This window comes from Rhinoraja longicauda, chromosome 17, assembly GCF_053455715.1.
Source record: "Rhinoraja longicauda isolate Sanriku21f chromosome 17, sRhiLon1.1, whole genome shotgun sequence".
Taxonomy (NCBI): Eukaryota; Metazoa; Chordata; class Chondrichthyes; order Rajiformes; family Arhynchobatidae; genus Rhinoraja; species Rhinoraja longicauda.
The window spans coordinates 10,108,616-10,132,865 of record NC_135969.1 but is presented as its reverse complement, the minus strand read 5'-3'; the positions used below and the strand labels follow the sequence as shown (position 1 = coordinate 10,132,865).

Sequence of the window (24,250 nt, the reverse complement as noted above, 5' to 3'; positions counted from 1 at the left end):
CAGATCACACAAAGCTGGGTGCAGTGTGAGCTGTGAGGAGGGTGCTATGAGGCTACAGGGTGACTTGGATAGGTTGGGTGAGTGGGCAGAAGCATGGCAGATGCAGTATAATGTGGATAAATGTGAGGTTATCCACTTTGGTGGTAAGAACAGGAAGGCAGATTATTATCTGAATGGAGAAGGGGAGGTGCAATGAGACCTAGGTGTGCTTGTACATCAGTCACTGAAAGTCAGCATGCAGGTACAGCAGGCAGTGAAGAAAGCTAATGGCATGTTGGGCTTCATTGCAAGAGGATTTAGTTTAGGAGCAAGGAGGTCCTACTGCAGTTGTACAGTGCCCTGGTGAGACCGCACCTGGTGTATTGTGTGCAATTTTGGTCTCCTAATTTGAGGAAGGACATTATTGCTATTGAGGGAGTGCAGCGTAGGTTCACCAGGTTAATTCCTGGGATGGCGGGACTGACGTATGATGAAAGAATGGGTCGACTGGGCTTGTATTTGCTGGAATTTAGAAGGGTGAGAGGGAATCTTATTGAAACATATAAAATTCTTCGAGGATTGGACAGGGTAGATGCAGGAAAAATGTTCCCGATGTTGGGGAAGTCCAGAGCCAGGGGTCACAGTTTAAGAATAAGTGATAGGCCATTTAGGACCGACATGAGGAAAATCTTTTTCAACCAGAGCGTTGTGAATCTGTGGAATTCTCTGCCACAGAAGGCAGTGGAGGCCAAATCACTGGATGTTTTCAAGAGAGATTTAGCTCTTAGGGCTAAGGGAATCAAAGGGATATGGGGAAAAAGCCAGAATGGGGTACAGATTTTGGATGATCAGCCATGATCACATTGAATGGCAGTGCTGGCTCGAAGGGCCAAATGGCCTAATCCTGCATTTTTCTATATTTCTATGTTTTCTATGCATGGTACTAACCACAAATTATATTCCTGTTTTCGTAACTAAATTTCCATTGCTGGCATCTTTGTCAGCAAGTTACGTTCTGGATTATCTTTTAGTTATAAAAGATAGACACAAAAACCTGGAGTAACTCAGTGGGTCAGAAAGCATCTCTGGATAAAGGAATATGTGACATTTCGGTTCGAGACCATTTTCTCCAGAGATGCCGCCTGACCCGCTGCATTACTCCAGCTTTTTGTGCCTATCTTTGTTGTAAACCAGCATCTGCAGATCCTTGGTAGATACAAAATGCTGGAGTAACTCAGCAGGACAGGCAGCATCTCTGGAGAGAAGGAATAGGTGAGGTTTCGGGTCGAGACCCTTCTTAAGACTTACCCAAGCAAGTTATAAACATAGGCGAGTGAGATTGCTTATTCAAAGTCATCGAAGGATGTGAGGCACAATTTTTAGTCACATCTTTAGTCAGAGGGTGGTGAATCTGTGGAATTCTGTTGCCATAGAAGGCTGTGGAGGCGTCAGTGGATATTATTAAGGCAAAGATAGATAGATTGTTGATTAGTATAGGTGTCAGGGTTATGGGGAGAAGGCAGAAGAATGGGTTTAGTAGGTAGAGATAGATCAGCTATGGCTGAATGGCAGAGTGGACTTGATGGGCAAATGGCCTAATTCTACTCCTATCACTTATGACCTTATGACAATCACGTAATGTGAAGAATAGTAACTTACTAGGTTTTGTTTGGATGCAGGTTTATTGGTCAGACATATTGTCGCTTTGCATCAACCATGAGAACGCAAATGAATCAACATCGAGGCATTAATTGATTGATTGATTGTTACTTTATTATCATATGTGACATGTCACAGTGAAATTCCTTGTTTTGCATATTCTACGCATATACGAGAAGATAATTTATCCAACTATTGGAGGAATGTATCCTTGGCATGATGGGGTGAAAGTGTGTGGGCATCCACAACCTTAAACTTTATATTCCATTTGGATGATTCTACCTGAGCCCACCCTCACACCTTCCCATCCTGCCTTCCAGCATACACCTGCTCACGTGAATGGCACGCAGTATGCAGAACTTGAAACAGAAAAAGTTGTTGAGTAATAGAGTCATACAGCATGGAAGCAGGCCCTTCGCCCAACTTGAGAATGATCAATCAGCCATAATTGATGGGCCGAATGGCCTAACTCTGCTCCTAGAATTTATGACCATGAACTATAAATCTTCCCCCCTGAATCTTACCATCCATGATGTGTTAAAGCACTGAGCTTTTCTCCTTCACTTGGGGACAGGGTTCCCCCTCCACATATTACTTCTTTATGATGCAGGGGCTTAGGATGTGAGGAATGAGAATCTTACTGTTCCTGGTGTGACTAAAGCCGAACCACAGTTTAAACTTCTCCCACGCCAATATTCTCCATTCAATTTGTAATAATTAATCTGAAGAGAGCGTATTTTGAAAGCAGAAAACGAGAAAAACAATGTTAGAACATTTCGACAGAGATCATGTTGTGTAATATTTCCGAACCCATGCAAAATAGGTGCAAACAAACATTATTAAGAATTCAGCAAATCAAACAAAATTCAAACACAAATGGAAAATAACACTCTTCTCACAAGTTATTGTTTAATGAGGGGTACACCTTCTCTCTACAGAAATTATGTATTTATTGGTTAATCATGGCATGAAGCAACATTCACAAACCATCTCACGCAGAAAAAAAGCATAGTCCATTCCAGCGAAACAAAATAAATTGTGATTAAAAACATTGCAAACTCCCAATGAAAAGTGGTCCTTGATGTCTGAACACTAACTTTATAAAATGGACTGCTGGTGATGGTGATTCAAATTAACCATTTATATTTGGAAAAAAACAACCTTTAAGTGAAAAGCAAGGAACTGCAGATGCTGGTTTGCTAAAAAGACAAAGTGGTGGAGTAGCTCAGTAGGTCAGGCAACATCTCAGGAGGTCATGGACAGATGATGTTTCGTTTCTGGAACGTCACCTATCCATGTTCTGAGATGCTGCCTGACCCGCTGAGCTACTCCAGCACTCCGTGAAATCTTTCAATGAAGTTAAACCAAATTACAGCATAATTAGCAATTTACTCAGTATTAATGAAAGACTTAAATGCCTGAGGTGTTTTTACCTGCTTCATGAGCTTTTCAGACTTGTTTCATCATTAGAAAATTTTATTCTTCGTTTTTCAACATGGAGTTGTGCAGGGAATAATAGTTAAGGTGATATCCATTACAGAGTAGTCAAAAGGTGATGATCTTATATATTCATTAAGCACCGAATTTTGAATCAGGGGAACTAATAAGAATAAAACATGGGATTAATGTAAGATTAGTGTAATTGGGTGATTGATGGTCAGCATGAACTCGGTGGGCCGAAGGGCTTGTTTCCGTGCTGTACCTCTATCACTCTATCACGACAAGAAAACTAAAGTGAGTTACAAGTCTGCTATTGTCCCTCATTTGCAATTTCTGCAGGAAAGGTGTTCCCAATGTTGGGAATGTCCAGAACCAGGGGCCACAGTCTTAGAATAAAGGGGAGGCCATTTAAAACTGAGGTGAGAAAGAACTTTTTCAGCCAGAGTTGTGAATTTGTGCAATTGTCTGGAGGCCAAATCACTGGATGAATTTAAGAGAGAGTTAGATAGAGCCCTGGGGGCTAGTGGAATCAAGGGATATGGGGAGAAGTTGGACATAGATTACTGATTGTGGATGATCAGCCATGATCACAATGAATGACGGTGCTGGCTCAAAGGGCTGAATGGCCTCCTCCTGCATCTATTTTTTCTGTTTTCTGTGTTTTAAATAATATCATTAGTGTGTTTTTATCCATGAATTTAAAATGCTTCCAAAGGATGAACCAAACTGATGGATTTGGTTCAACTTCCATGTGGCATTTCAACTCTAACTTACAGACTGTTACGGCCAATGAGTCTGGAACCTTACTGTCTGTGATTGACTGGGTTCTTGACTGGTTTCTTCAGGATCGGTTTGCCAGCTTTGCGTTCAATTTTCTTTATTCCTTGTTCTGCTGCTGTTTCATTGCATTGCCTCCAGCTTGCTCATTTTCTTCTCTGCCTTAGTAAGTACTTCACTTGCTTACGCAGATTGTTGTTAGACTTCTCCAGAGACTTCATTTTCTGAAACATTGAAGGCATTAGAGTATAAAGATAGAGCGGCAACTTTCTATTTTACAATGGCTGTAAAGTCAATGTTTATACAATAGAATGTGTGATAATCTTAATAGACCTCTTTATAAAGGATTTTGGTTATGAGTTTAGTTTAGCTTAGTGTAGAGATACAGCGTGGAAACAGGCCCTTTGGCCCACCGAGTCTGCACCGACCAGTGATCCTCGCACATTAATACTGTCCTACACACACTGGGGACAATTTACACATACACCAAGCCAAATAACCTACAAACCTGTACATCTTTCGAGTATGGGAGGAAACCAGAGATCTCGGAGAAAACCCACAGGATTACGGGGAGAACGTACACACTCCGCAGAGACAGCACCCGTAGTCGGGAGCGAACCTGGCTCTCCGGTGCAGCAAGCGCTGTAAGGCAGGAACTCTACCGCTGTGCTACCCTGGCCGCTGTGGTTGTTGTGGCCTGCACATGCCACCCCCGGCTCGCACCTCCTCCCTTGCCGCTTAGAGCCCTTGCTGCTTTTTGTGTATTGACCAGCAACTGCAGTCGTTTGTTTCTACTACTTATACAACAATAGCTTAGTCGGTTATACTGGACAATCGGCAATAATAGCTGCCATTCACTCATCTGTAGTCCGTTATTACGAGGGTTTACTATATTGGATTTTAACACTGGAAGTAAACTTACTGCTGATCCTAACCTATATCACCACGTAACTTTTTGTGTAATGCTTCATTTCACCATTTCTAGTGAAGGTGGACACAAAATGCTGGAGTAACTCAGCGGGACTGGCAGCGAGACGGAATTCCTTCTCTCCAGAGATGCTACATGTCCCGCTGAATTACTCCAGCATTTTGTGTCTATGTCGGTGTAAACCAGCATCTGCAATTCTATTTCGAACCATTTCTATTGTTTGGGCCAAACAGATGTTTGATTTATGGGAAAGAATATCACCAAGTAAAGGGCCTGTCCCACTTAGGCAATTTTAAGGCTATCGCCGACAGTTTGCCGGGGTGTCGGGCATGATCGTGAGGAGTCTTCCAAGAATCGTAGTGGATCTCGGCGCGTCGCTGAGAATCATCCGGTTTGAAATTTCTCGGCGACAGCTGGCTTGTCGGCAGGTATCGTTGCTTATTGCGGGCGCTGTCGCATGCTGTCCCCAGGTTTGATAGGTTCTCTTAGATGCATTTAGAAGCACATAATATTAAAATTAATAAATTCATTTCAAAATAGCATAAAATACTTGTGTTTAACCAATTTATTTACCGTCAGGACATTTGACAGGTAGATTGGAGGCGACAGTTTGACGGTCAGGTAAGCGTGGGAATTTTCGCGATGTTTATGGCCATCAGCCATTACATTTAAAGTGGGCTCCAAACTCAGATATGCATCCCAGAAACCAGATATACATCTCTTACATTTTCAAAGAATGCCCACACACTTTTCACAAAAATCCACTTAACCACTTAATTTTTTTTTATTTTTTAATACAGCTATTAGTAAACTGGAAGTAAATCCAGTTTATTCCTTGTTACAGTGAAGCTTTGTTTTTAATTACCCCATACAAGGTGTTATAGTTCAAAACTCTCAAGTACTTACCGATTTGTAAGTGATTTCAACGAAAATTAGGACGCTGCAAAAACATTGACAGCGTGGGAATTTCGCGATATTTCCGAAGATGGTGTAATCTCGACCTGACTTGGCATTGTCGTGGTCATTGTTGTCGAGTAAAAGAAAATTTTGGCAATCTGCTACAACTTTGACAGTCGTCGGCAGTCGCCAAAAAAATCGCCTAAGTGCGACAGGCTCTTTAGACCCAAAAGCACACTATTAAAAAATGTACACATGCAGTAGCTCTGCTTGGCTGAAATTGAATGCCTATTCTTTTCCTATGTGAACACACTGAGCTTATCCAGCTCAGCCGCGGGACGTTCCGCGGCGCGGCTCGGCCACGAGACTTTCCAGCGCCCGGCGCGGCGCGGCCGTGGGGCCTTCCATCTCCCGGCACAGCTCGGGCGCGGGGCCTTCCATCGCCCGGCGCAGCTCGGCCATGGGACCTTCCATCTCCTTGCGGGGGCTGCGCGAGTCGGGAGCCGCGGTCGCCTCGGCAGAAGTCGAACTATCTGTCCGTGGGAGAAGCATGGGGGAAGAGAGAAGAATTTTTTTTGCCTTCCATCACAGTGAAGGGGTGTCTGGAGGAGGCACTGTGATGGATGTTTGTGTTAAAATTGTGTGTCTTGTGTCTTTTACTCTGTTCTGTTGTGGCTGCTTGGCAAATGATTTTCGTTCAATTCATTTTGAATGACAATAAAGGTAATTTAGATTCAGATTCAAAGGCTAAGAAACCTCCAGTAGGTTACTATCATTTTCCAGTGTTTCCACACTAAGGATACACAGCTTACTGATGCAGAACACTCATAAGCCTCATCCTGCTTGTTGCAAACAGTTGTAATTCTCTGCCTCAGAGGCCTGTGGGTGTTTGTTTCTGGGGGATGTTCAAGGCTGAGAACAACTAATCTTTGGGCATCAGAAGAACTGAATATTATGATCAAATGGGAAGGTGCAAAATATTATTAAATGTTTATGTGATTATATGGCCTACCTTTCATTTCTACTTATGTTCTTTTTCAGCTAAGAAATATCCTATTGTTTTAATATTGACTAACAGTCGGGTTGCCAACTTTCTCACTCCAAATAAGGGACAAAAGGTGATGTCAACGCCCCGCGCCCCACATAACCTCACGCAGCCAGCGGCCACATGCTACCGCTCCACCAATGGCGGGTTGGTAGCATGGTAGAGGCGGGTTGCTACGCAACCTCCGTCAGGTGGCGCCCTGGCCTTCGGGCCTAGACTATCTGGGCCTACAGTGGCCTCCGGGCCTAATACGGGTTAAGGGCTGTCCTGTACTCGACAAACCAATTTAGCCCAATATACGGGTTGTCCCGGCTAATATGGGACAGTTAGCAAAGGTAACTAACAGTGTGATATAGAGCCCAGTATGAAACATGAAGACAGACAAAAAGCTGTGACTCAGCGGGTTAGACAGCTTCTCTGGAGAAAAGGAAAAGGTGATGTTCGGGTCGGGATGACCTGCAGATCCACCCTCTGGACATTATGTTCTTTACACAGTATATTCCAGGGTTGTGGCCTGTGGTCTCTCCACATGAGTTCATATAAAACAGTATATTAAGGATTACAGGTGATTGTTCTGTACTGTGCTGTATGTATGTCCAGAATAAATCCAGGTGCACATTCCCTCTGGAAATACAAGCTGGTTTTCATATGGTCTGAGCTTTTAGAAGCTACTAGACCAAGTGGACCCGTTAGGCCCAAACCTCTCCTTCATTGGTGCAGCACCCTCTCCTCCCTTCCCTTCCCTTCCCCCTACCCCGTCCCCTCCCCTTCCCCTCCCCCTCCCCCCCCCCACTCCATCCCCCTCAACCCCCCCTCTCCTCCCTCCCTCCCTCCATCCCCCTCCCTCCCTAGGAGATCGATTTAAACTTTAAAATGTGACTAACTTTAAAAATATAACACCGATTTCAATGAAACTTCTTCCATTAGCACCAAAGGGACGACGGTGAGTAAGGTGGGCCTACAATTGGTGTGCTATCGTGTATCGTTTTGGCTGTAGTTCAGGAACAAACAAACGAGTGTTTTAGTATATAGATATGAGCAAGTTCTGATTTGAACCAAGAGTAGATGTTCACCAGGTTCAGTCATACCAAAATGATCTGGGCATTCACTGGCACTACTCATGTTCGTATGTCTGTAAATATCCTGGCATTTGGGTTGTACTAAATGAGGTCATTTTCTCGTTGTACACAGTTCCACCCATACCTTCAAGGTATTGCATCTCAAAGTTATATATTTTGACCATTACGGGAGCAATCTCAGCTGAATTAGAAGCAAATGGCATCTCTGGTGAGAAGGAATTGGTGACATATCGGGCCGAGACCCAAAAAGTTGTCACCTTCTCCTCGCTAACAAAATGATCTATTCTACATTTTCCTTGGGACCTCATCCCCTTTGATGTCTTGTTTTGACACCTGATTTGTCCATATCTCTGTCTCCCTCTCCCCTGACTCACAGTCTGAAGGGTCCCAATCCGAAACTTCACCCATTCCTTCTCTCCGGAGATGCTGCCTGTTGAGTTACTCCAGCATTTTTTGTCTTTCATCGGTGTAAACCATCATCTGCAGTTCCTTCCTACACATGAATTAGAAGCACGCTGTACTAGCTTGTTTACTTTTCTATTATCTGAAATAATAATTAAAATTCCTGATGGGGCCTCTCAGAACGTACTGCTGACATCACAACCGCCTTCCAGAGTGTCCAGAAAGAGTGGTAGAAGCAATGGGGAGTGTTTTTCTTTCTACAATTGAACTGCTGAGACACATTCCATGAGTGGCCGTCGAGATGAACCAACTGGCAGTATTTCATTACTAGAGGTGTTGTGGGTCAATGACTGGCAACTCATTGATACAAGAGGGAAAGAGGCAAAGAAATGCTTATCTGTGAAGAGACTGCTGGCAGAAACTTCACAGACACCCCTCCCTGCCCCCCCCCCCCCCCCCCCCCCCCCACCTGGCCCTCTCTGATGAACAGTGTTTTTGCAGCCTCACGGGTTCCTAGATTGACTTCACACAACCAACCTCCCTTCTATTGACTCCATTTATAGCTCACACTGCCTCGGCAAGGCCAGCAGCATAATCAAGGACGTCACATTTTGGCCACTCCCTCTTCTCCCTTCCTCCATCAGGCAAAAGGTATAGAAATGTGAAAACACACACCACCAGATTCAGGGACAGGATCTTCCCAGCTGTTGTCAGACAACTGAACCATCCTACCACAACCAGAGAGCAGTGCTGAACTACTATCTACCTCTGATGTCCATGAGACTATCCTTGATTGGACTTTGCTGACTTTACCTTGCACTAAGCGTTATTCCCTTATCATGTATCTGTACACTGTAAATGGATTGATTGTAATCATGTATTGTCTTTCTGCTGACTACGTTAGCATGCTATATAAAGCTTTTCAACGTACCTCGGTACACGTGACATAAACTAAACTAAACTGGAACTTCACTATGATACATGACATTCTACGGGAAGACCTGTGGCTACACTCTTGTGCCTGGACTATCTCTGTGGAGTTCAAGGCTACGCTGATTCTTGACACCCTCAGTTCTGTGTAACTATGATTAGAATTCACCACTGGATTAGTTTACTTTAGAGATACAGCACGGAAACAGGCCATTTGGTCCACCAAATCCACACCGACCAGCAATCCCCGCACACTAACGCTATCCTACAAACTGGGGACAATGTTACAATGTTTTTACCGAAGCCAATTAACCTGCAATGCTGTCTGTCTTTGGAGTGTGGGAGTAAACCGGAGCACCTGGAGAAAATCCACGCCATCAGAAACCGTACAGATAACACCGGTAATCAGGATCAAACCCGGGTCTCTGGCTGTGTAAAGGGCCTGTCCCACTTAGGCGATTTTTTTTAGGTGATTGCCGGCGACTGTCATAGTCGTAGCAGGTTGCCGAAAAACCGGCGACTGGACCTCCCTATGACAATGTCTACGACAAGCTACACCAACCTACCGCCTAGTCGACGTCAAGCTACGGCAAGCTACTGACAACCGGCAAACCAATCGTCACGACTTAGGACATCCACCTACGATCGCGTCTACGACAACCTACGACGACACCTCCGACAACCTATGACCACACAGGTGATAACCTACGACAACCGAAGTCAACCCACGTCCACCTGCGACAAGCTACGACCCTATCGGCGACAACTGAAGACAATTCACGTCATTTTGGCCTCCAAAACAATGGAATCACCCAGTTTCCCGATAAAACGGGGTGTAGGTTAGAAGAAGAAGCCCAGCTACTTGCAGCGGCCCTCTTGCTTAAAGATCAGCAAGACAGAAGGACAAGAAGAAGATTGGGAAAGAAGAAGCCCAAGAAGAGGTCTGTGCGATTGAGGCCCTTGTCCCTGAAGAGACCCAGGTTGGGCCAGTATGACAACCTGATGACTGAGTTCCAACAAGAAGATGAGGCTGCCTTCATAAACTTCGCTAGGATCCCCCCTGAGTTGTTTCACGGGCTGAAGACACGGGTGGGCCCTCTCCTGGAGAAAAAGGAGACCTTCATGAGGAAGCCACTGGAACCAGGCCCTCGCCTAGCCATCACGCTCCGCTACCTGGCATCAGGAGACTCATACAAGAGCCTCTCCTACAGCTTTCTTGTGGCCGACAACACCATCAGCAAGGTTGTCCGAGAGACCTGTGAGGCCACCATCAATGCTTATGAAGATGAAGTCATGGACTGCCCTCGTACACCAGATGAGTGGAAGAGAGTGGCGCAGGACATTGATACCAGATGGAACTTCCAGAACACATGTGGGGCAGTGGATGGCAAGCATGTGGCCATCAGTCCACCCAAAGGAGGTTCGATGTACTTCAACTACAAGAAGTTCCATTCCATCGTACTCATGGCTGTGGTGGATGCAAACTACAACTTCCTGTTTGTGGATGTGGGCACACCTAACCCTAACCCTAACCCTAACCCCCAACAGACCACAAGAAAACCCCCTTTTCAGGGCCACCCACATCCTCCCAAAAGAGTTTGCTTTCCAATGCAGTACAATGCTTGTTTTGGGTTTGTTTTATTGATCAAAATATACGAAATTAAAATATTTGAAAGTGATGTCATGAATTCACCGAAGTCAACACCGGCGACAACCTACATCACCTGGCGACAATCTACAACAGCACTTACGTCAGGAGACGTCAAGCTACGCTCATTGGCGTCAAACTCACTGACGTTGACTGTTGCTGAAATTTTTCAACATTCTGAAAATCCAGCGGCGACCAGAAAGACGCTACGACCCTATGAGCGACTGAGACTACTGACAACCATACAGGCTGCACCCCGGCAACCATGTGGCGACATCCTAGTCACCTGTAGTCGCCTAAGAAATCGACTAGTTGGGACAGGCCCTTAAGGCAGCAACTCTACCATTACACTGCAGTGCCGCCCCAATCTCAATGGATCTTGCCAGACGCCAGACATGGTCTCAATCGTGTCTCACTACAGCATCAGAGAGGCCACCAGACATTGCATTTCATCTGCTTTCATTTCAGAAACAGGACAACTCCTTGGCATTGGAGCCGGCCACAGACTGCACTCATGTGGCCAAATGTCTTGGATGGTTTTAGGACCAGGAATGCACAAGTCATTACACATTATTAGAAAGATTTCCCTTTGGGCAATGCCATGTGTCTGGAAAGTGTCCTTGACTCCTTAATTCCGTGTGAGACTGCACTGGCAAACAGTTTCAGTGGCCAGAACTGGCCTGGGTAGATGCATTCTAGGGGGCAAAAGTTATTCGCTGTCTATTCACCTCTGTGCTCTCCTGCTATGAGCACAGGTTACACTGAGAGCCATGCAAGTACAAAGTTACAGCGGATAACACCACAGGTGAGATTTTGCTTAGACTTTAGAGATGTAGCACGGAAAGAGGCCCTCCTTTAACCCACTGAGTCTGTACAGACCAACAATCCCCCTGTACACTAATACTATCCTGCACAATTTACAATTTTACTGAAGCCAATTAACCTACAAACCTGGGAGACACAAAATGCTGGAGTAACTCAGCCATCTACTCACCACCATCTACTCACCACTATCTACTCACTACTATCTACTCACCACTATCTACTCACCACTATCTACACCACCATCTACTCACCACCATCTACTCACCACCATCTACTCACCACTATCTACTCACCACCATCTACTCACCACCATCTACTCACCACTATCTACTCACGAACAATCAGTCCAGGTTCTGACAAGGCCACTCAGCCTCAGCCTTGGATTAAACATTTACATGAGAGCCAAATCCCAGTGGTATAGAAGCAATATTTGACCAAGAGCAGCCTTCTGGACCTGTGGTGAAACTGAAATCAATGTAGATAAACGAGGGAATCTCTCCATTAATTGGGATGTATACTGCAGAACTTGGCTGAGAAGGTGAGGGATACGGATTATGTGCAGGCAGATACGAGTTGGTCGGCATCATGTTCGGCACAGACATTGCGGGCTGAAAGACTTGTTCTTGGACTGTACTGTTCTATGTTGTATGTCCTATGATTGGTTTCATAAGCAGTCCAAAGTTAAGTGATAGTCAATCACCTCAGCTCCAGGTTATCACAGCAAGAGTTCCACAGGGGAAGGTTCTTGGCCCGCCCAACGGTCCTCAGCTATTTTATCAAAGGGTGGCACAGTGACACAGCTGGCAGATCTGCTGCTACCCAGTGCAAGAGACCCAGGTTCAATCCTGACCTTGGGTGTAGTCTGAGTGGACGTTGTAGGTACTCCTGTAACTGCATGGGTTTTCTCCGGGTGCTCCGGTTTCCTCCCACACCCCAAAGACGTGTGGGTTTTTGGAGGTTAATTGGTCTCTGTAAATTGCCCCTAGTGTGTAAGGTGTGGATGTATAAATGGGATCACAGTGAATTTGTGTGAAATGGTGATCAATAATAGGTGTGGACGGTGAGCCGAAGGGCCTGCGATATCTCTAATGAAATTAAATCCTTCTTCCATCACAAGATCAGAATGGGGATGTTTTAGTGTAGCTTTAGTTTTGTTTTATGTGGGGGGTGGTGGGGGAAACTTTTTTAATCTCTTTCCTCAATGGAGATGCGATTTATTTCCCTATCGTATCTCTGTCCGTCCGCACTGCGGCCTAACATCGAGGAGCTGGCGGCCTCTTGCTGGGGATCGACCTCGGAAGCTCCAACCAAGGGAGTCTGCGGACTTTAACATTGTGGAGCTCGCGGTCCCTGGTGAGGGACCGGCTTCGGGAGCTCCAAACCACAGAAGCTTCGACCGCCCCGATTGCGGGAGCTTCAATCACCCTGACGCAGGAGCTTCGATCGCCGGCTGCGGGAGCTGCGATCATCCTGACTGCGGATGGTTCGACTCCCCCAACCACGGGAGAAAAGGAGGAAAGAAAAGACTTTATTACCTTCCATCATACTGGGGAATGTGGAGGATCCGCTGTGTTGGATGTTTATGTCAAGTTTTTATGTAGTTGTGTGTCTTGTTGCTTTTTTGGTATGATTGTATGGCAAATCAAGGTCCTCATACATTGCAAATTGTTACTTGGCTAATCAATTACAATTATGATTATTATGATTATGATTTTGGATGATCAGCAATGATCATATTGAATGGCAGTGCTGGCTCGAAGGGTCAACTGCCCTACTCCTGCACCTATTTTCTATGTTTCTATGTTTCATATCATGGCAAAAGGTGACTGGTGCTCAGCATCTCCAGTTCCTTTTTACCATCTTGGAGTGTTAAGCAGAAACAGCAGCTGCTGGTTTACACCGAAGAGAGACACAAAATGCTGGAGTAACTTAGCAAGACAGGCAGCATCTCTGCAGAGAAGAAATGGGCAACATTTTGGGTTGAGACCCTTCTTGCCGTGTTAAACCTATCCTTGAAAATCAATAGTAATGTGACTATTGACACCTGGGGGAATTTAATGACCATTCAGCAAAGAGGTTGTCATGGATGTAGTGGGAGAAAGGGTCTATCGTGGTGCATTTCAGCTCTATGACTCCATGACTCTATGTCGAGATCTTTAACTGGCCCAGCCACATAAGCACTGATTCCAAACACAGGTCAGAATCAGATAACGTATCCCAACAGTTCAAGTACTTTCCAGCATCTACAAGGCCCAAATCAGGAATTTGATGGAATATTTTATACTTTTCTGAATATATCTAGTTTCATCAACACTCAAGAAGCCAAACAGCATACTGGTCCAAGCAGTTCACTTGAATGACATCCAACCCAAAATATTCACACTCTTCACCAGTGTACCATGGATCAGTATGTACTGTGCATAAAGACCTTTGCACCAATTTCCCAATGCTTCGTCAACAATGCCTCTAACACCCATGACATCCACTGGTAGATGGATAAAACTAATAGATGCACTGGAGTACAGGTTCACTTCCCAAGTCATGCATTGTCCTGGCCTGGCGATGTATTGCCATTATTCATCATTGCTGAGTCTAAACCCTGGAAAATCCTTCCCAACATTATTGTGGAGTACCTTCACAGTGCAGACCACAATGGTTCATGAAAAATGTTCACCATTTCTTTCTGAAGGACAATTGGAGCATGCCAGTTGTAGGAGCCATTTATGCTTAATTCAGTTATTGTCATTGTATTATGGCTATGTTTTAATATTTCTAGTTTATGCCTTTTTTGCCTGCTTGTGGGTGTGACTTAATGCGTAATTGGGAGTGTCTAGATGGGAGGAGGCTAGTGTATGTCGACAGAGGTTGTGGGTCAGTTTAGACTCGGAGGAAGGTGAGCATACAGTTCTTTACCACGCGCTCGTACCATGCGCTCGCACCGGTTATATTTGTAAGAACCATACGTTAATAACTGCAAGAATTTCTAGATATTGTTTGAAGAAGAAACAGTTGATAAAGTACGGAAACTGATGAATTACTCTATGATTTGTGCTACTTTAATAAAACCAATTGATGAAGAAAAGGAGTTTGGAAGATTCGTTTTGTCATATCAGGGTGCGACGTGTGCGTAAGCTATAACTACATTTCATCCCCGAGAAGTAATGGCTATCGAAGTGGGATTTCGAGATGGTATAGAAACTGCCATTACACCAGTAATACCAACATCTCAGGAATGAGTAACAAATGGACTTCCTTTTTCATTGTACTACCCGCAATATGTGAACAAGATGATGAAATAGCAATGATCGATGATTCACTCAAAGGTCATTCATGTCCAAACCACTCACTATGGTTTTCAGTGGAATATAAGTATTAAGCTCCCTCCTCCTCCCCTCTTCCCTGCTATCTATGCCAACTTGTTTCTCTCTTTTCCAGTTCAGATGAATGGGCTCAGAATTGAAAAGTTTACTGTCTCTCTTTTCACAGATGCTCAATGCTTCCAACATTTTTATTAAGTTCCTGCCTGTTTCTGTCAGGCCATTGTTGCATAAATTAAGATGGAGCTAAAAACTGAAGAGGCAGACCTCAAGAGGTAAATCAATCAAAGGCAGAAGAGTTGCTGCCTTACAGCGCCAGAGACCCGGGTTCAATCCTGACTACGGGTGCTGCCTGTATGGAGTTTTTTACGTTCTCCCTGTGAGCGCGTGGGATTTCTCCAGGTGCTCAAGTTTCTTCCCACGCTCCAAAGACGTACAGGTTGGTAGGTTAATTGGCTTTGGTAAGAATTGTAAATTGTCCCGTGTGTGGGATAGTGCTGGTGTATGAAGATTGCTGGTTAGTGCGGGCTCAATGGGCCAAAGGGCATGTTTCCTCGCTGTCTCTCTAAACCAAACTAAACTAATAAATCAATCATTCATTTGAATTTTGAAAAAATATTTGCTCCATTGCCATCCCATCTATGTTGGGGGTAAACTATAACAAGAGATGCACAATGATTGTACCCTGTCTCTGGGAAGTCCAACAAATTTAAATATTTTCCATTCCAGATGTACAGCCTATCATATTTACACCCTAACCCATGATAACCGTGTAAGATCACGCAAGAAACATAAATATCACACTACTCTAACATTCTTCCAACATTAAATCAAATATTTAATATCACCAACCAATATTAAAAACTGGACAAGATGAAAATAGGGATCGCTTGTATGAAAACAGGCAGCTGGAATTTAAAATAGATTCCTGTTAAACCAACAACAGAACAGTAATTTTTTTCCAAAACAGGAGATGTGCGTTATAATTGAAAGTGATATTTTGTAAATTTGCTTTTGGCGTTTTGCTTTGTGGATGCCCAATGCCAGATCATTAGTTTGTTTACATTTCTCAAGTGTTGAGTGACTTCAGATGGTGCGGTTCTGGACAAACACCTTTTTGCTTTGGCTGGGTCACCAAGAGCTGTTTTATTTCATGTGTTGGCGTTTGGTCCATGGCGACATTAGGTTGCAGTTTGGAGCAAAGGATGGAACACCGACAGGATAATTATCCTCTGTTCCTTTCTCTGCCTTTTCAATCTTAGCTTGGTTTAGTTTGAACCCGGGTTCAATCCTGACAATGGGTGCTGTCTGTTCAGAGGTTGTACATTCTTCCCATGACCATGTGTGTTTTCCCCAGGTGCTGTGGTTTCCTTCCACACTCCAAAGACATATGGGTTTGCAGGTTGATTGACTTTGGTAAAAATTGTATATTGTTCCTTGTGTGCAGGATAGTGCTAGTGTACAGGGATCACTGGTCTGCACAGACTCGATGGACCGAAGGGCCTGTTTCCGCGTTGTGTCTCTAAACTAAACTAAACTAAGTTATTATCATCTTATGTAACTTTTGTACAGTTGGGAAAAAGTACTACAACTATTATGAATGCAGGCTGTTTGGTCATTGATAACAATTTTACCTCCATAAATCAATCACATGATGCATCACTGCAGCATGTGAGTTATATTAAAGTTAAGCGTGAACTTAAATTAAGAGGGTGACGGGAGCTTAATAAACATGAGAGACCATGCAATAAATCTACTTGTGCCGTTATGATGTATGACTTATTTTCTTGTCATTTGATATCTAGATCTTGATATTATTGGTGTACCAGTGTAATGAACCTTACACTTCATTTTACTACGATTTCATGTACACTTTGCTGAGTTTAGTTTATTTGCTGCCCTTTCTCGTGATCCGGTCTGTCTTCCATCCTATTTTACTGCAGGAGCCCAAGAGATTTAAACAATCTTAGCGTACCTCAAAATAGAAAAAATTGAAAGGAGATTGGAAGGGAGATTGGTTTTTGCAATGGTCTGGTCTGTGTACACAATTCTCCGTAAGAAATTGATTAGTACGGGTGTCGGAGGTTATGGGGAGAAGGCAGGAGAATGGAGTTAAGAGGAAAAAATAGATCAGCCATGATTGAATGGTGAAGTAGAGTTGATGGGCCGAATGACCTAATTCTGCTCCTATCACCTATGAACTTATGATGCAGCCCAGACCATCACACCAACCAACCTCCCTTCCACTGACTCCACTTACACCTCACGCTGCCACCGCAAGGCCACCAGCATAATCAATGACAAGTTGCACCCTGGCCACTTGCTCTTCTCCCCTCTCCCATCGGGCAAAAGTTATACAAGTGTGAAAACACACACCTCCAGATTCAGGAACAGCTTCTTCCCAGCTGTTATCAGGCAACTGAACCATGGTACCAATAACTTGAGAGCAGTCCTGAGCTACTATCTAACTCATTGGAGACACTCGAACTATCTTTGATTAGACCTTCTTGGACTTTATCTTGCACTGACCATTATTCACGATATTTCCTTTATCATGTATCTGTATACGGTGGAAGGCTCAATTGTAATCATGTCCTGTCTTTCCGCTGACTGGTTAGCATGCAACAAAAGCATTTCACTGTACCTTGGTTCAAGTGACAATAAACTCAACTAAAACTGAAACTAATTTTTTAATTGAGATCCAATTCAAGTGGCAAGACATGATGGGCCAAGTTTGTTGAACACCTAACTTGAGGGCGTGGACAGAGGGGTGAGGACATAATGCAGAGGGCAGAGGGTAGAGTGCAGTGTGTAGAGAGCATCCTTCCTCCTTAGCACCACAATAGATAAAACAACTTCTGAGTTACCTTTGAAGGAAAGCATTCGCTGGTCCCTGCTAGTTACTGGGTTGTTCAGCAGAGGAAATCGACTGCATCATGTACAAGATGAGATGTACAAGGGCGGCAGGGCAGCGCAGCGGTAGAATTGCTGCCTCACAGCACCAGAGACATGGGTTCGATCCTGACTACGGGTGCTTATCTGTACGGAGTTTGTTCGCTCACCCCGTGACCAGCGTGAGTTTTCTCCGGAACCTCGTTTTCCTCCCTCACTCGAAAGACTCGGTTTGTAAGTTAATTAGCTTGGTAAAATTGTAAAATGTCTCTCGCGCATGTTGGATAGTGTTAATGTGTAGCACGGACTTGCTAGGCCAAAGGGCCTGTTTCTGCGCTGTATCTCAAAACTAAACTAAACTAAATGGGATGAGATCGCTCAGTCTATTTTGGCAAAGAGATCTAAAACAGACAATTTGGGCAAATTGGATAATCTTTTGTAAGGTGTACACTTAGAAGACCAATGGAGATACAAAATCCACCATGAAAGGTGACACATCTTGAACACAAGTGAATGTACATGGCATCCATTATAATGTGAAAGTACATAACGATTCAACGATAAGCCTTTTCTGGACATTAAAGAATCAAACTAATCAAGGATGTCCTACCCGATTATCCTCTTGCAGTTCCCACTCGGGTGCGTAGATGGGATAACGGGCGCCGCTGCCACAGTTGGAGGACTTGAAGAGGCCAGAGAACATCTGCTTGTTTTCGGTGGTGTCAGGGAAAATTGGATCCTGGTAATTGATTGCATCTAGCACAAAGTTGTGAGTTCCTTCCATCCTAAAAGCAAATGAAATTTCATAACCTTAGTCAAGGCAGGTCACCATGTAATAGCACTAATATTCCAGCAGTTGAATTAAAATTGATGGCTACACATAGTGGGCTGTTCCCACACTGTATCTCTACCACTGCAAGCTCTACCACCTCGGAGCACTTGAAGTAGCCTTATGGTAATTTTATCAGCTTGATTTTGCTCCACAGGTGAATGTATCATCATCCTGAATTTATAATATATCATTGTTATTGTTTGGTGTGACGATAACAGAATATAATTTTTTTCCATTAAACATTTTAGAAGTCCCAGCTGAAGGCACCATGCCGGACCCTTCACATTCTATTGTTGCAGCCTTTTCATTCTCACTTGCCAGTCTCTATTTTTATTGCACAGTGGCGAAGCGGTAGAGTTGCTGCCTTACAGTGCTTGCAACTCTACATCTCTATCAGATGGCAGCAAACATCCACATCTCCATCTTTGTCCCTGTCCCACTTTCAATAACTAGTTGTAAACGTGGACCAACAGCCTCGATTAGATAGAACCTTCAGCTCCTAAGGGAAGAAATGTAACCCTCAATGAGCTGAAAAATTTGATTGACCAAAATTGATATTTTTTTAGGTCAGGATGGAAATACTAAGCCGAATGACCTCCTGTCCACACCATACTATAAATCTGTATAATTCTCTGATTCATCAAAATCATCACCATGGAAACTAACCGATGCACTGACTGGTTCACGACAAGACTAATATTAAGATAACCAGTGGAGCATTCCATGTCTCTACTTTTATGTTTTGTCTGCGGTTCTGCAGTATACGTAATAAGGTGGATGAATTAAATGTGGAGAAAGTTATTAATGATTATGATATAGTTGGGATTACGGAGACATGGCTCCAGGGTGACCAAGGCTGGGAGCTCAACATCCAGGGATATTCTATATTCAGGCGGGATAGACAGAAAGGAAAAGGAGGTGGGGTAGCGTTACTGGTTAGAGAGGAGAAGGAAGGACATTAGCTTGGAGGAAGTGGAATCGATATGGGTAGAGCTACGAAACACTAAGGGGCAGAAAACGCTAGTGGGAGTTGTGTACAGGCCACCTAACAGCAGTAGTGAGGTTGGGGATGGCATGAAGCAGGAAATTAGAAATGCGTGCACTAAAGGTGCAGCAGTTATAATGGGTGACTTCAATCTACATATAGATTGGGTGAACCAAACTGGCAGGGGTGCTGAGGAAGAGGATTTCTTGGAATGTTTGAGAGATGGTTTTCTAAACCAACATGTCGAGGAACCAACGAGAGAACAGGCCATTCTAGACTGGGTATTGAGTAATGAGGAAGGGTTAGTTAGCAGTCTTGTTGTGCGAGGCCCCTTGGGCAAGAGTGATCATAATATGGTAGAGTTCTTCATTAGGGTGGAGAGTGACAAAGTCAATACAGAAACAAGTGTTCTGAACTTAAAGAAAGGTAACTTTGAGGGTATGAGGCGTGAATTGTCCAAGATAGACTGGCGATTGATGCTGAAAGGGTTGACAGTGGACATGCAATGGAAGGCATTTAAAGGTCGCATGGATGAACTACAACAAGTGTTCATCCCAGTTTGGCAAAAGAACAAACCAGGAAAGGTAGTGCATCCGTGGCTAACAAGGGAAATCAAGGATAGTATTAAAACAAAAGATGAAGCATACAGATTAGCCAGAAAAAGTAGCATACCAGAGGACTGGGAGAAATTCAGAGTCCAGCAGAGGAGGACAAAGGGCTTAATTAGAAAAGGGAAAATAGATCATGAGGGAAAACTGGCAAGGAACATAAAAACTGACTGCAAAAGCTTTTATAGATATGTCAAGAGAAAAAGATTAGTTAAGACAAATGTAGGTCCCTTGCAGTCGGAAACAGGTGAATTGATCATAGGGAACAAGGAGATGGCAGACCAATTGAACAAATACTTTGGTTCTGTCTTCACTAAGGAAGACATAAACCATCTGCCGGAAATAGCGGGGGACCGGGGGTCTAATGAGATGGAGGAACTGAGGGAAATCCAGGTTAGTCGGGAAGTGGTGTTAGGTAAATTAAATGGATTAAAGGCCGATAAATCCCCAGGGCCAGATAGGCTGCGTCCCAGAGTGCTTAAGGAAGTAGCCTCAGAAATAGTGGATGCATTAGTGATAATTTTTCAAAACTCTTTAGATTTTGGAGTAGTTCCTGAGGACTGGAGGGTAGCTAATGTAACCCCACTTTTTAAAAAGGGAGGGAGAGAGAAAACGGGGAATTATAGACCAGTTAGCCTAACATCGGTAGTGGGGAAAATGCTAGAGTCAGTTATTAAAGATGTGATAGCATCACATTTGGAAAGTGGTGAAATCATCGGACAAAGTCAGCATGGATTTACCAAAGGCAAATCATGTCTGACGAATCTTATAGAATTTTTCGAGGATGTAACTAGTAGAGTGGATAAGGGAGAACCAGTCGATGTGTTATATCTGGACTTTCAGAAGGCCTTCGACAAGGTCCCACATAGGAGATTGGTGTACAAACTTAAAGCACACGGTATTGAGGGTTCAGTGTTGAGGTGGATAGAAAATTGGTTGGCGGACAGGAAGCAAAGAGTAGGAATAAACGGGTCCTTTTCGGAATGGCAGGCAGTGACTAGTGGGGTACCGCAAGGCTCAGTGCTGGGACCCCAGTTATTTACAGTGTATATTAATGATTTGGACGAGGGAATTGAATGCAACATCTCTAAGTTTGCAGATGACACGAAGCTGGGTGGCAGTGTTAGCTGCGAGGAGGATGCTAGGAGGCTAGGAGGCTGCAGAGTGACTTGGATAAATTAGGCGAGTGGGCAAATGCATGGCAGATGCAATATAATGTGGATAAATGTGAGGTTATCCACTTTGGCGGCAAGAACAGGAAAGCAGAGTATTACCTGAATGGTGACCGATTGGGAGAAGGGGAGATGCAACGTGACCTGGGTGTCATGGTGCACCAGTTATTGAAAGCAAGCATGCAGGTGCAGCAGGCAGTGAAGAAAGCGAATGGTATGTTGGCATTCATAGCAAGAGGATTTGAGTTTAGGAGCAGGGAGGTTCTGCTGCAGTTGTACAGGGCCTTGGTGAGACCGCACCTGGAGTATTGTGTGCAGTTTTGGTCTCCTAACCTGAGGAAAGACGTTCTTGCCTTAGAGGGAGTACAGAGAAGGTTCACCAGATTGATCCCTGGGATGGCGGGACTTTCATATGAGGAAAGACTGGATAGACTGGGCTTGTACTCGCTGGAATTTAGAAGACTGAGGGGGGATCTTATAGAAACATATAAAATTCTTAAGGGGTTGGAGAGGCTAGATGCGGGAAGATTGTTCCCGATGTTGGGGGAGTCCAGAACCAGGGGTCACAACTTAAGGATAAGGGGGAAGTCTTTTAGGACCGAGATGAGAAAACATTTCTTCACACAGAGAGTGGTGAGTCTGTGGAATTCTCTGCCACAGAAGGTAGTTGAGGCCAGTTCATTGGCTATATTTAAGAGAGAGTTAGATGTGGCCCTTTTTGCTAAAGGGATCAGGGGAGGGGGTATGGAGAGAAGGCAGGTACAGGTTACTGAGCTGGATGATCAGCCATGATCATATTGAATGGTGGTGCAGGCTCGAAGGGCCGAATGGCCTACTCCTGCACCTATTTTCTATGTTTCTATGTTTCCCTGTCACGGCATTAGCACAATCCACATCTGAAGAAGGATCTCCACCCAAAATGTCACCTATTCTTTTCCTCCAGAGACGCTGTCTGTCCTGCTGAGTCACTTCTGCTTTCTGTGTCCATCTTCGGTGTAAACCAGCATCTGCAGTCCCTTCCTGCACATCCCGTCTTGCATTGAGACTAACTGGTTTTAAGGTGTGGGAAGGAACTGCAGATGCTGGTTTAAACTGCGTCTGCATGCAGAACACTAAAAAGGGATAACTCCAAAGATAGACACAAAGAGCTAGAGTAACTCAGCAGGACAGGCAGCATCTCTGGAGAGAAGGAATTGGTGATATTTCGGGTCAGACTCCAGCTTTTTGTGTCTAACTGCTTTTAAAGTGCGATTGCAAATAGGATCAACATAAATGCAATAGTCTCGGCGGTGGAGATCAAATAAAGTCCACCTTTCGGGGTGCTGGCTTGGCACAATGAAGCACCTCCTCCCCTCCTCACCCAGCGACCATACATGACCCTCCCTCCACCATTCACCCTCTGCCCCCGCCGTCCTACCTGACGAATAAATAATAGGTGTTGTTTTCCATGACGGTGTAAGAGTGACAGATGAAGTCGCCCAGTCCAGTCAGGTTAAACCTTCTCCCAGCCGGCATCTCCATTATACTGCCCCGAGCTTGGTCACACAACAGTTCCAACTCCGCCGAATAGTTTTCCATCCAGATGTTCTTGGCTTCCTTGTAGATGGCCACCACCTTGGCGTAGATGATTGTGTTGGCTAGTTCGGCTCGGCACTGATCACTCTGCATTTTAAAGTCCGGGCTTCGCATACAGGTCCAAACTTCCCCGATGAGCGTGAGGAGCAAGAGTGCACTCACCCAGCCCATCCTGACAGCGGCCGTCCCGTGGCAGCAGAGGGTCAGAAAGGTTCTTGCAGATGGTGCGATGCACTGTGTGCTTGCTTCTTTTGTAAGCTTAGAGTTCCTCTGAACTTTGCCTAAACCCTCCCTGCGTCGTTCCTCGCTGTTCCTCGACCAATCTGCGCCAGTTGAAGGTGTGTTAGAGAATGCAAATATAAATATAACGATATCCATGTGAGAGTTGTGTGTGTGTAAGAGTGAGAGAGAGAGAGAGAGAGCGAGAGTGAGTGAGAGAGAGTGAGTCAGTGTGTGATTGAGTGAGTGAGTGAGTGAGTGAGTGAGAGTGAGTCAGTGTGTGTGTGCGGGTTTGTGGCGAATGTATGACCGGGCACTGAATACAAATCCTTAAAAAAAAAAACTTCACAGAAGCAAGATCATTTTCAAGGGGGTTTGAGTCGCCAGCATTTTCTTAAAGCGACAGCCCCCCTCACTCCCATGGCACCGGTCCAAATCTTTCCTCTGTTCGTGGGGGGTTTGAGAACGGGATGAAACGAAAACCTTGCGCTCATGTTGTTGGGAACTGCCTGGGTTTCCAGCGAGTTTATTCAGCCAGTTTCTCCTTTCGACGTGTTTAAAAAAAAATGTTACTCCAGTAATTTAGCTCTTCCAAGAACCCGACCGGATTCCTGGAAGTAAACCTTCCACCTCGAAGGTTTAAAAATATAATGTGAAAAAAATGACTTGTTTTACGGGAAAATTGTTAGATTGTGACTGCGAAACACAGGGGCAAGTTGGGCTAAGTCAACGCGTTCCTAAAGGGATTTGTTCGGTTTTATTTTTGTTAATTTGGCAATAATTTGCTTCATAACAAGTGCATGTGGTTTGAAGCATTTCATAGTTATATTTAATCTTCCTGTGGAATAGACTCACCTCAAGCGTGGGTTAGCTGAGGGTTTCAGTACTTAATTCGCAAACTATTTTACAGTTATCGATGAGAAAAGCTTAGCAATTGGAGGCACACGGAACTGCAGATGCTGGTTTCTTGAGCAAAACACAAAGTGCTGGAGGAACTCGGCGGGCCAGGCATCATCCGTTTATGGAAATGGACAGGCGACG

At 44.4% G+C, this 24,250-nt stretch overlaps 2 protein-coding genes across 3 annotated transcripts in view; one reads left to right on the top strand and one right to left on the bottom strand.

The window, feature by feature from the left end:
* The window catches only part of LOC144601735 (NUAK family SNF1-like kinase 1), a 257,453-nt gene that overhangs the window by 70,788 nt on the left and 162,415 nt on the right, over positions 1-24,250 (top strand). The gene's annotated exons all lie outside the window — the stretch shown is intronic.
* On the bottom strand, positions 1,752-23,459 carry LOC144601604 (coiled-coil domain-containing protein 3-like). The gene is made up of 3 exons (XM_078413815.1): positions 22,833-23,459; positions 18,429-18,603; positions 1,752-4,079 (listed from the first exon to the last, which is right to left on the bottom strand). Exons 1-3 carry the CDS (start codon positions 23,366-23,368, stop codon positions 4,002-4,004), a joined length of 789 nt encoding a protein of 262 aa, XP_078269941.1. The 5' UTR covers positions 23,369-23,459; the 3' UTR covers positions 1,752-4,001.